At 53.4% G+C, this 11,521-nt stretch overlaps 6 protein-coding genes across 6 annotated transcripts; 3 read left to right on the plus strand and 3 right to left on the minus strand.

Annotated features, from left to right (window-relative positions):
* Positions 1-503: 503 nt before the first annotated feature.
* On the plus strand, positions 504-4,661 carry COCCADRAFT_7729 (uncharacterized protein; the record flags this gene model as incomplete). The annotated part of the gene is made up of 8 exons (XM_007717331.1): positions 504-654; positions 719-1,011; positions 1,251-1,810; positions 1,861-2,106; positions 2,163-2,203; positions 2,254-3,150; positions 3,204-3,299; positions 3,355-4,661. The coding sequence occupies 8 exons, from the start codon at positions 504-506 to the stop codon at positions 4,659-4,661; spliced, it is 3,591 nt and encodes a 1,196-aa protein (XP_007715521.1).
* A 531-nt stretch (positions 4,662-5,192) lies between these two features.
* COCCADRAFT_28875 (uncharacterized protein) lies at positions 5,193-6,446 on the minus strand (the record flags this gene model as incomplete). Its single annotated transcript, XM_007717336.1, has 1 exon — positions 5,193-6,446. The coding sequence occupies one exon, from the start codon at positions 6,444-6,446 to the stop codon at positions 5,193-5,195; it is 1,254 nt and encodes a 417-aa protein (XP_007715526.1).
* A 386-nt stretch (positions 6,447-6,832) lies between these two features.
* Positions 6,833-7,478, plus strand: COCCADRAFT_7731 (uncharacterized protein; the record flags this gene model as incomplete). The annotated part of the gene is made up of 3 exons (XM_007717332.1): positions 6,833-6,894; positions 6,947-7,160; positions 7,212-7,478. The coding sequence occupies 3 exons, from the start codon at positions 6,833-6,835 to the stop codon at positions 7,476-7,478; spliced, it is 543 nt and encodes a 180-aa protein (XP_007715522.1).
* Positions 7,479-8,088: 610 nt separating this feature from the next.
* Positions 8,089-9,348, plus strand: COCCADRAFT_104607 (uncharacterized protein; the record flags this gene model as incomplete). Its single annotated transcript, XM_007717343.1, has 1 exon — positions 8,089-9,348. One exon carries the CDS (start codon positions 8,089-8,091, stop codon positions 9,346-9,348), a length of 1,260 nt encoding a protein of 419 aa, XP_007715533.1.
* A 695-nt stretch (positions 9,349-10,043) lies between these two features.
* Positions 10,044-10,280, minus strand: COCCADRAFT_104580 (uncharacterized protein; the record flags this gene model as incomplete). The annotated part of the gene is made up of 1 exon (XM_007717344.1): positions 10,044-10,280. A coding segment is annotated over one exon (237 nt), but the record flags the coding sequence as incomplete, so codon positions are not given.
* Positions 10,281-10,482: 202 nt separating this feature from the next.
* On the minus strand, positions 10,483-11,109 carry COCCADRAFT_104582 (uncharacterized protein; the record flags this gene model as incomplete). Its single annotated transcript, XM_007717345.1, has 1 exon — positions 10,483-11,109. One exon carries the CDS (start codon positions 11,107-11,109, stop codon positions 10,483-10,485), a length of 627 nt encoding a protein of 208 aa, XP_007715535.1.
* Positions 11,110-11,521: the final 412 nt, after the last annotated feature.

Here is an 11,521-nt window from a genome sequence, read left to right on the forward strand (position 1 = left end):
GCCAGAGAGGTTTCCGGTGTGTTTGGCGGGCGGATACCATGGGCGGCGTACGCAATCCTCTCTCGAAACCATCTTGCGTCGGCTACGCTGCCCCTCCATGACTAGCCAGAGCTCTCCCATGCTCACCCCCCGCGCCCGGTGAAGCTCTGGCCGTGGCGTGGCATGCACCTAGCCCGTGCTTGCTTCTGACGCCGCCGACGGAGACTCTGGCAACCTTGGGCCACCACGCCTCCATCTGCCTTGGCTCTCTACAGCTGTTTCGGGATTAAACTTGCGTCCTGGGCTCCAGTCACTCGAAGCAGCCACAGCTCCAGCGACTGCGCCAGGCCCTGCCTCTCCGATAGGCGCTGCCATCAATAAATTGGCCCTCCACCTGCTCTCTTGCACCCCTCTCAGACCTCTCCTTCCCCTCCCTCTCTCACCCTCCCTTTTCCCCTCCCCTCATTCCCCCTCACCATCCTCCTCGTCCCCTCCAATTGCACCACACAAAGCCGTCAGTCACAATGTCAGGCCTCGCAATGGACCCGGCCAGCTCGTCGGCCATTGACGACAACGACTTTGACGAGGACCATGGCGAGCACCACCCCCACAGAAACTCGGTGCACCACAAGCTGCGCGCCAGCAGCTCCATTATGCAGCTCAAGAAGCTGTTGGGTACGTCTGCGCGATCCAATGGCACGTAATCCGCCTCTGGCCGCCTCTAACACGTGTCTGTCAGTGGCCAACCGAGGAGAGATCCCTATCCGCATTTTCCGCACAGCCCACGAGCTGTCGCTGCACACAGTGGCCGTCTACAGTCATGAGGACCGCCTCAGCATGCACAGGCAAAAGGCCGACGAGGCCTACGAGATTGGCGCGCGGGGTCAGTACACGCCTGTCGGCGCCTACCTGGCCGGCGACGAGATCATCAAGATTGCCGTCGAGCACAATGTCAACATGATTCACCCGGGTTATGGTTTCCTGTCGGAGAATGCAGAGTTTGCCCGCAACGTGGAAAAGGCCGGCCTCATTGTGAGTCTTTGACCATTTTGTTTACGCTATGACGAAAGCGCGTGGAGGGGCTGCCACATGCCTAGAGTATTGCCCGCACTTCAGCCTATCGCCCTTGGCGGGGCCGATCGCCCACCTGCCCGGCGCCGATCCTCGCAGACGGCACACCTCAACACCACCACGCTCTTTTTTGCTGAATCCTTGCATATGCAATCCTTACATCCACGTCCAACCAGCGCTAACCCATTTTGCTCGTTTAGTTCGTTGGCCCCTCTCCCGATACCATTGACGCCCTCGGCGACAAGGTCTCCGCGCGAAAGCTCGCCGTCAAGTGCAACGTCCCCGTTGTACCGGGAACCCCTGGCCCTGTCGACAAGTTCGAAGACGCCAAGGCCTTTACCGATGAGTATGGTTTCCCCATCATCATCAAGGCCGCGTTTGGCGGTGGTGGTCGTGGTATGCGTGTAGTGCGTGAGCAGTCGACTCTCAAAGATAACTTTGAGCGTGCCACATCAGAAGCCAAGTCGGCTTTCGGCAACGGAACCGTCTTCATCGAGCGATTCCTCGACAAGCCCAAGCACATTGAAGTCCAGCTTCTGGGTGACAACCAGGGTAATGTCGTCCATCTGTACGAGCGTGACTGCAGTGTCCAGCGTCGTCACCAAAAGGTCGTTGAGATTGCTCCGGCCAAGGATCTCCCGGTTGAGACCCGTGATGCCATTCTTGCCGACGCTGTCAGGCTGGCGCAGAGCGTCAAGTACAGGAACGCGGGTACTGCTGAATTCCTGGTTGATCAGCAGAACCGCTACTACTTCATCGAGTATGTATGCCAGGGATGAACTTGTCGTACCATCGCTAATACCCTTCCAGAATCAACCCCCGTATTCAGGTTGAGCACACCATTACCGAAGAAGTCACTGGCATCGATATTGTTGCCGCACAGATCCAGATTGCCGCAGGCGCTTCCCTTGAGCAGCTCGGTCTGACTCAAGATCACATCTCTACTCGCGGTTTTGCCTTCCAATGCCGTATCACCACCGAAGATCCCGCTCAGAGCTTCGCGCCTGACACTGGAAAGATTGAGGTATACCGTTCCGCTGGTGGAAACGGTGTCCGGTACGTTGACAGCTATAAGCCTTAAATGCGTAGACAAAATGCTAACATTTACCTAGTCTTGACGGTGGTAACGGTTTCGCAGGAGCCATCATCACTCGTAAGTACACTTTCACCCAGATACCTGGGCCTGAGCTAACCATCTTAAAGCCCATTACGATTCCATGTTGGTAAAGTGCTCCTGCCGTGGTTCGACCTACGAAATTGTACGCCGTAAGATGCTGCGTGCACTGGTCGAGTTCCGTATCCGTGGAGTCAAGACCAACATTCCTTTCTTGATCAAGCTTCTCACACACCCTACCTTCGTGGATGGCCAGTGCTGGACCACTTTCATCGACGATACCCCGGCTCTGTTCGATCTTATTGGATCCCAGAACCGTGCTCAAAAGCTGCTCGCATATCTTGGTGACCTGGCTGTCAACGGCAGCCAGATCAAGGGACAGATTGGCGAACCCAAGTTCAAGGGTGTTGTCCCCATTCCCGCCATCCACGACCACACCGGCAAAAAGGTCGACACCTCCGCTCCTTGCACAGAGGGTTGGAGGAACGTCATCTTGAAGGATGGTCCCGAGGGCTTTGCAAAGGCTGTGCGTGCTAACAAGGGCTGTCTCATCATGGACACCACCTGGCGTGATGCCCACCAGTCGCTTCTCGCTACTCGTGTCCGAACCGTTGACCTCCTCAACATTGCCAAGGAGACTAGCCATGCTTTCTCCAACGCCTGGGCTCTCGAGTGCTGGGGTGGTGCTACCTTTGACGTTGCCATGCGTTTCCTTTACGAGGACCCATGGGACCGTCTGAGGAAGATGAGGAAGCTTGTGCCCAACATTCCCTTCCAGATGCTTCTCCGTGGTGCCAACGGTGTTGCATACTCTTCCCTGCCCGACAACGCCATCTACCACTTCTGTGAGCAAGCCAAGAAGAACGGTGTCGACATCTTCCGTGTCTTTGACGCGCTGAACGATGTTGAGCAGCTCGAGGTTGGTGTCAAGGCTGTTCTCAAGGCTGGTGGTGTTGCCGAAGCGACAGTCTGCATCAGTGGTGACAGTGAGTGACCATATTTTCGAAGCAAATAAGAATCTGCTAACTCTGCATTTTAGTGTTGAACCCTAAGAAGAAGTACAACTTGGAGTACTACTTGGACGTCGTTGAGAAGATTGTCAAGATGGGCGCCCACATTCTTGGCATCAAGGACAGTAAGTCATATCGTTTTACCGACTGTGAAACACATACTAATTCGCACGTCAACAGTGGCTGGTGTACTCAAGCCTCGCGCTGCTCGCCTTTTGGTTGGCACTATCCGCAAGAAGTACCCTGACCTTCCTATCCACGTCCACACTCACGACTCTGCCGGTACCGGTGTGGCATCCATGGTTGCTTGCGCCGAGGCTGGTGCTGACGCCGTTGATGCCGCCATCGACAGCATGTCTGGTATGACTTCCCAGCCCAGCGTTGGAGCCATCCTTGCATCTCTCGAGGGCACCGATTTCGACGCCGGTCTGGACGCCCACATGATCCGCAACCTCGATGCCTACTGGGCTCAGCTCCGTCTTGTCTACTCGCCCTTTGAGGCTGGTCTTACCGGACCTGACCCCGAGGTCTACGAGCACGAAATTCCCGGAGGTCAACTCACCAACCTCATCTTCCAGGCTGCTCAGCAGGGTCTTGGTGAGCAGTGGGCTCAAACCAAGAAGGCTTATGAGCAAGCCAACGACTTGCTTGGTGACATTGTTAAGGTCACTCCTACATCCAAGGTTGTCGGTGACTTGGCCCAGTTTATGGTGTCCAACAAGCTTTCCTACGATGACGTTCTAGCCAAGGCTGAACAACTTGACTTCCCGTCGTCAGTCCTGGAGTTCTTTGAGGGTCTCATGGGTCAGCCCTACGGCGGATTCCCAGAACCTCTTCGCACACAGGCTCTGCGTGGCCGCAGGAAGATGGACAAGCGCCCCGGTCTCTATCTTGAGCCCGTGGACATTGTCAAGATCAAGTCTGAGCTCAAGGCGAAGTGGGGTGATGCCACCGAGTGTGATGTTTCATCCCACATCATGTACCCCAAGGTCTTTGAGGACTACAAGAAGTGGACCACCAAGTACGGAGATCTCTCTGTGCTGCCTACTCGGTACTTCTTGGCTCGTCCTGAGATTGGCGAGGAGTTCCACGTTGAGCTAGAGAAGGGTAAGGTGCTCATTCTCAAGCTCCTGGCCATTGGCCCGCTCTCTGAGCAGACTGGTCTCCGTGAGGTCTTTTACGAGATGAACGGTGAGACCCGTGTCGTTACCGTTGAGGACCAGCACGCAGCCATTGAGAACGTTTCACGGCCGAAGGCTGATCCCACCGACAGCAGCCAGATTGGCTCGCCCATGTCTGGTGTACTGGTTGAGGTGCGTGTTCACGATGGCAGCGATGTCAAGAAGGGTGACCCTGTTGCTATCCTGAGCGCTATGAAGATGGAGATGGTAATCTCAGCACCACACTCTGGAAAGGTTAGTGGACTGTCCGTACGCGAGGGTGACTCTGTCGACTCTGGCGACCTTGTATGCAAGCTGGTCAAGTAAACAAGGGATATGGAATATGGAATATGTGACGATAAGAATGAAGACGATTAGATGAATACAAAAGCAAGGCGCATGGATGCCATTTACGATTGAAAGTGTACAATGATTCGATGCATGTGATACAACGAACTTTGTAAATGGTGATTGACAGTGAACTTGTTTGGAAAAGTTCTAGTTTTTGTCTGAGTAATTTCTGGTTGTCATTGAACAGCGTGGGGGGGGAATGCACATGTTTGGAGAGTAATTAGACAAAGTCGGACCTCGAGTGCACATTCAGATTTCATTATGTAAGAGGTCGGTGGAAGGGAACTGATGTCCCGATTTGAAATGGAATCTGATTCGAGATGCCAAGGGAGCAGACGAATACAGCATAAATTATCTAAGCTATTGTTGGATGAGTGCTTTAAAAAAAAGCGACAGATGCAATATCGCCATGGACGCCATGAAAACATTGACTGGAAGAGAGGGATCTTGGATTGGAAAGCATGTATGAGAGAAAAGAGAGAGTGAGAGACAGGGTTTTGCAGGATTTCAGCCCATGGACCCGAAATCCAGCTTCCTGGCCACCTTATCAGCACGACCATTCGCAGGCGTTTCTCCCCCTCTCCGCTTCAAATCCTCACCCATAGCCTTGGTACCCCCACCTTCCTTTGGCAAATTCTCCTTCTTAGTCGGACGCGGCGCATTAGTCCACCACTTATCCTCGAGCGCCTTCCTTGCTGTATACCTCTTTTGCGGATCCAGCGTCAACAAGCCCCTGATGAAATCGCACCCATCATCTCCGAGGGTGGGGAACTCTTGCTTCCACCAGCTACGCGGGCGGGTCTGTCTGAACGCAGTAGTACCCTGCGGTCCCGTCTGTTTATCGGGGGCGACGTAGTAAGGCAAAGACGTAACGCCCGGCCACGTCTCTTCCGTCGGAGTCCCGAATTTCTCGCAGATGACAGAGACCTGGCGCATGTCCGTGTCGGAATATAGAAACCAGTCGCGCTTGCAGAGTTCGGCCATGAGAACGCCTATGCTCCACATGTCTGCTGTTCCGCCGTAGTGCGAGCAGCCGTAGAGCAGCTCGAGGGGCCGGTACATGCGCGTTATGACCATGGTGGTCATTTTGACGCCTGGGTCCGCGAAGCTGCGTGCGAGACCGAAATCGGCGATTTTGATGGTGCCGTCTGCGGCGATGAGGGCGTTGCTGCCTTTGATATCGCGGTGGAGGACGAAGTTCTCATGGCAGAACCATATTCCTTGGCAGAGCATGTTCAGCCAGGCCTTGATGTCTGCTTTTGTGTATGTAATTTCTTTGTTCTTCCAGAGCTTCTCGAGGTCGCCGAGGGGAAGGTGCTCGAGGACTAGGGATAGGTTTTGTTCTTTGGTGGAGAAGACGTCGTGGAGTTTGATGACGTTGGGGTGTGACATTTCGAAGAGGAATTGCATTTCGCGGATGGCGTCGGGGGCGATGCCGTTGGGGTACTCGGCGTTGTATTTGATCTTCTTGATGGCGACAATGTGCTTGGGGTTGTCGCGGTAGTGCGCTTGGTATACAACGGCGTAGGTACCCTCTCCTAATCGTGGACCCATGACGAACTGGCTCCGTACTCGGTCGTTCATCTGCTCTGCGAGGTCCATGCCGCCGTCGCCGGCTATCGTGGCGGGCGCGGGTGGCGCTGGCGACTTGACGGGCTTGGTGGTGTGGCTTGGGAGGGCGAGGGTCCTCGTCTTGCTCGCGGTAGACATGACCGCGCCAGGCGGATTAGGCCGTGGGCTGAGGACGACGGGCGATGCCATGGTGTGCTTGCGAGAGGGTCGCGATTGGGCCGGAGGAGAGTGCGTGTATGGATGTAGGTGGAGAGTCGTCAAGAAGACGTGGTAGAGGGTCGGGTGTTAGCAAAGGGCCCAACCGGTATCATGAGAGAGGCGAGTCTGCCACCATCTCCATGCCTTTGTTCTCCTTCTTCCTGCTGTCCTCCTCTTGCAGTGAATGGGCCAAGATAGTGAATAGATAAAGGGCGTGCATGGTTCTCTAGTCTCCACGGGCGCAGGTACCAGGCAAGGTATGGCATAGCATGGCAGGGCAAGGCACGTCCCCGAACTTTTAGTCTTGGCCGCGGTTTTCAGCGGGGAGCTCGACCTCACCACCGCTGCACGTCGCAGCAGCAGCCATTGTACGCACCATGGCTACTTCTGCCCGAGGACCTCCAGGCACCGTCGCCAGCGAGGGTGTTCCAAACAGGACGTAAGCCACCCACTGTATTTTTGTATCTACACACTCACTCACGCTCATCCAGCCTCTATGTGCGTAATCTGCCCGACAAGCTCCAGAAGAACGACCTCAAGCGGAGCCTGTACATGCTCTTCGCCACACATGGAGTTATTCTCGACATTGTCGCCCTCAAGACCATGAAGATGCGCGGCCAGGCTCATGTCGTCTTCCGCGACGTCGACTCTTCGACACAAGCGATGCGCGCTCTGCAAGGCTTCACATTTTTCGGAAAAGACATGGTACGTCTGCTGCGAACCTCCCTAAAAAGTGCAGCAGCTGATGCAGCTTAGCAAATTGCATACGCAAAGACAAAGTCAGATACCGTGGCGAAGCTCGACGGAACCTACAAGATGCCCGAGCCAGAACGCGCAGAGGACGACCAGGAGGCGCATGCACAGACATCAGGCTTTGGTACTGCACCGGAAAAGGCAGTACCAGTCAACGCACAAGATGCGGCCAAGGGCCAGAAGCGGGCAAGGGAGGATGAGGAAGAGGAAGAGGAAGAGAACTCGGATGCCGAAATGGAGATGGACGTGAGCGACGAGGACTCGGACTAAAAGGACGACACGGTGCCTATAAAAGGATATGATACCCACGAGCAATGAAACAGACATCCCAGCGGGAGGGCATTTGGACAATATTTCGTCTGCACTTGGTTGCTTCGAGTTTGTACGACACTGCGCTGGAGCTAGCTTTGGTCGGTGCTGACTTGATGTAGAGGAGCATTATAACAAAAGACCAGCCTAGCCTACGAGCCTGTAGACAGCCGACAAGGGCCATGCTTTGTACAAGAGCAAACGAGTAGCGTGGGCTTTGGCGCGTAGAATTTGGGGTCAATACGAGACATTACTTGGTCTGACCGGCCGCCAATAGTTCTTTTCGTAATAGTCATTTTGTCTCACAGGCTCTTTCTTGAACCGCGGTATGATAGTGGCCACTTCTTCGTTCTGTTCTGAAAGCTCCTTTCGTATTCGCCATGGTTTCTTCCAGGTTCTTCTTGAACCATGGTTGTGTACACAGCTGTCTATTATATAAAGAACACAACTCGCATCAACCTTACATTTCTTCTTCATCCACCACAGCTTGTAAGTTTTACCCCTCTATTTCTAACATTATTATAAAAGCTGTGCGATCACCCAAAACAGGTACCAATAAGCAAACAACACCATGGATACTGTTCGCCAAGGTTGGACCAACGTGAGGCCAGAGGAGGATGGCCAAGGCTTCACAGAGCGCTCCGCTGAGCGCCGGCAACTTTTTCAAAACCTCAAATCACTCCACCGCCAAACGAAGTTGCCTTCGATTACCTGGGCGTTTCTCCAAATCGCCGATATCGAAGTAATTCGGGAGGTGGTTCAGAGCCGTTTGGCATGGCGATGCTTCGCGGAAGACGAACATCGCTTGGCAACAGAAAAGAAAGCTTTGGACACGATTCGGCTCTGGTCCCAGAAACAACCAGAGAAAACCCCGACAGCAGCAAGTGCAATGCCAATACACTCGCAATCCAAAACTGTCTCCAACCAACCAACCTCGACATCTCGCCTTCTCAATGCCAACATACTAGCCGGATCCAAGCGAACTCGATCTGGAAATGTAATTGGTGGCCAAGAATACAGTGTTGGTCGACACGAGGGCGTTCGATCCAACTGTAAGAAACGGGATGGAAACCTTTGCGCGGTCACGAGGCTAGCGGAAATTGACGCCGCTCACATTTACCCATGGAGCGGTTTTGGAGGCCAAAATGAGGAGCGAGTGGTGAATTTTTGGGATACTCTGAAGATGTTTTGGAAAGAAGAATTGGTGGAAAGTTGGCGTAGTAAGTTGTTTGTGGATGCTAACAATCCGAATCGAGGGACGGAGACAGTGGAGAACATGATCTCCCTCTCGGCCACCCTGCACCGATTTCACTCGGCTGCCCGATTTGCGCTCCGACCGATACAACTGTCAGACGACAAGAAAAATCTCAAAATCGAGTTTCATTGGCTTGTTGTTGAAGAGCGCAGTCGCCATGAAGAGGTGGACATTATGGATGAACCTTTGTCTTCGGCCGGCCGGCGTTCAGCTGGCAAGGGCTACGGCCCCCTCGATCGGATTGATCCCGACAATGATACTGCCCGCGAACCATTAAAAAGCGGAACCAAATTTACAATGTCGACCGATGACCCAGTTAAGCGACCCCTCCCAGATTCAGGCCTCTTGACATTGCAATGGCACCTTCAACGTGTGCTCGCCATGTCCGGAGCGGCTGAGTGGACGGAGGAGGATTTCGGCGACGACGATGACGACAACAAGAACGGACCAGGCGTTACAACTTGCAATAATGTGGAAACCTGGCTCCAGAACGTCGAGCCTCCGGAAAATCATCGTCCAAGCCAAATTTCTCGGGAAACCGATTCGGAAGATAGCGTAGATGGTTCGTTTGAATAAACGATATATCTAATCCAAGCATCTTTTATCAGAAACCTCAAACTCTCCTCATATGCTCAACGGAGCACATAGGAGCCCCTCCGCATAAGCAAGCGAAACGTCGAGATTTGGGCCTTCCTTCTCCCCCGAGCTCAGATGCGGACCTCTACCAAGGCCCCGACTGCGCGAGCAAGATAATGTTGACGACTTTGCCTCAACCCGGGCCCATGGCCACAAAGTTATCGAGCGATTTCTGCCAAGTCGGCGGTGAAGAGGAAAAGGAGTCAAGTCTGCGGCACATGCGAGGGGTTCCGACACTTCAGAGATCCCGTCGACGTAGCATATGAAGTAGGTCCTTGGGGGTTGTTTTGCTGACTGTGTACATGTTTTGTCTCGCGCGGGGTTTTTTTAGCTTCGGCTGTTTCCCCGAAAAAAAAACGGGAGCCAAAACCCTACTCTTACCTCCCCGAGTCACGTCATCAGCTCACACTGGTTGACGTGCGGTAGCTCCTGGAAACTAGTTGTGGCATGCACACCTAGGCTAACAAGAGGGGTGATATTTGTGGGGGGGGGTTTATGGGACTTTTTGTAAATTAGCAATCATCATAAGCAGCCACTCGAACTTGAAGTACAACGTTCTTAATCAAGACCGACAGCCTGGTGCTGCAGACTCTTCTTATGCTCCGCACTCACCGCGAACCCCTTATCCGCGACCCCTATGAAAGTCCAAATCGAAAACTTGCGCTAGAGTTCAACCTCCAACTTAGTATCTCGGACAGCCAATTCAACGAGAGGCTTGACCAAGATGCAGCCGAGCGGGCCAAGCGACACGCAGATGGTAGTCGTGGTAGTAAAGTTTTCTCAGCCTGCTGGATAAACAACACGCGGGTGGTGGTTATGGTGGTAAGGTTTTCCCATCCCTTGTAACAACCAACAGACTCTAACAGGTAACATTAGGCTAGACCAGAGTTGACTGGTGGTGTCGTTAGCTCTATGTTTTTTTTAACCAAATATACCAAACTCGATTTTCCGCCACTACTCACATCTTTTTTCTCCAACTCCCCCCTTTCCCCCCCTTTGTATCCATATCTCTCCCGCTACTACTACTACTACTACTACTACTACTACTACTACTACCCTACACGGCTGCCTTTTTCACCCCTCCTCAACCTCAAACCCAACCCTCAGCCACAAACTACAACCCCGACAACCCACCAGCACCTCATTCTCCCCCCTCAGCTGCGCATCCTCCAATTCTTCTTCTACAATCCTAAACCCTTTTTCATCCCCACACCGACACCCCCTCGTCCACTCTACCCCGTCATCCTCTTCACTCGTAGACATGGTCGTTGTTCTCAGCTCGACCTCCTCGAAATCGCTCAAATCAACAAGTTCAAGACCGAGTATGAAATCCTGACTAGTAGCCTGTGCCTGCTCCCACATCGAGGATACCGAAGAATCAGAAGAATCAGAAGGCAGCGTATGCCGATTATGAAGGAACCAAGTATCGTATTCGGCTCGTGTCTTGGGATCCGCAAGTATCGTGTATGCTTCTTTTACGTCGTCGACCGTGTATACAGGCTTCTTCGTCTTTGTAGTCGTAGTGGTAGGGATGCCATCTTGTTTCTTCTTGTCTGGATGCGCTGCGAGTAGCGCTACTTTGTATGCTCGTCGCAGGTCTGCTGCTGCTGCTGCTGTGGTCTTGTTGGCTTGGTTTGTGGGCTGGCGCCAGCCTGGTGCGTCGAGGCTCAGGATATGGTAGTAGTCTTTTGTGTAGGCCATGCTGCGTGACCACAATGGGTGTGAGTGTTTGATGGTAGACTGCGCTGCCCTCGAGGGGCCTTTCTCAGTGCTGCGTTTGCCATGTGTGACGCGACAAGACTGGGACAGAAAAGTTGGGCGGGGGTACTTTGTTCGCTTGCTCGGTACTACTAGTGGTGGGGCGCGCCGTTCCACAGCATCGGGTGCAGGTGCATGGCAACCTTGGAAAAGGACCGTTCAACAGCCCCTCACCAAGATCGACAATGTAAGTATAGTTATGCAACACAAATCACATGTTCTGATCCAGGCTTACAAAAACTGTCCAAGGTGAGAAAGTCAAACATCACGACTGAGCATTGCAAAAAGTCTTGAAGTAACGGCTTCTTTGGCTAGCTAAGAGTGCAGTATCATGACATCAAGCCCACCAGAGCGT

This window comes from Bipolaris zeicola, assembly GCF_000523435.1.
Source record: "Bipolaris zeicola 26-R-13 unplaced genomic scaffold scaffold_175, whole genome shotgun sequence".
In the NCBI taxonomy this organism is placed as follows: domain Eukaryota; kingdom Fungi; phylum Ascomycota; class Dothideomycetes; order Pleosporales; family Pleosporaceae; genus Bipolaris; species Bipolaris zeicola.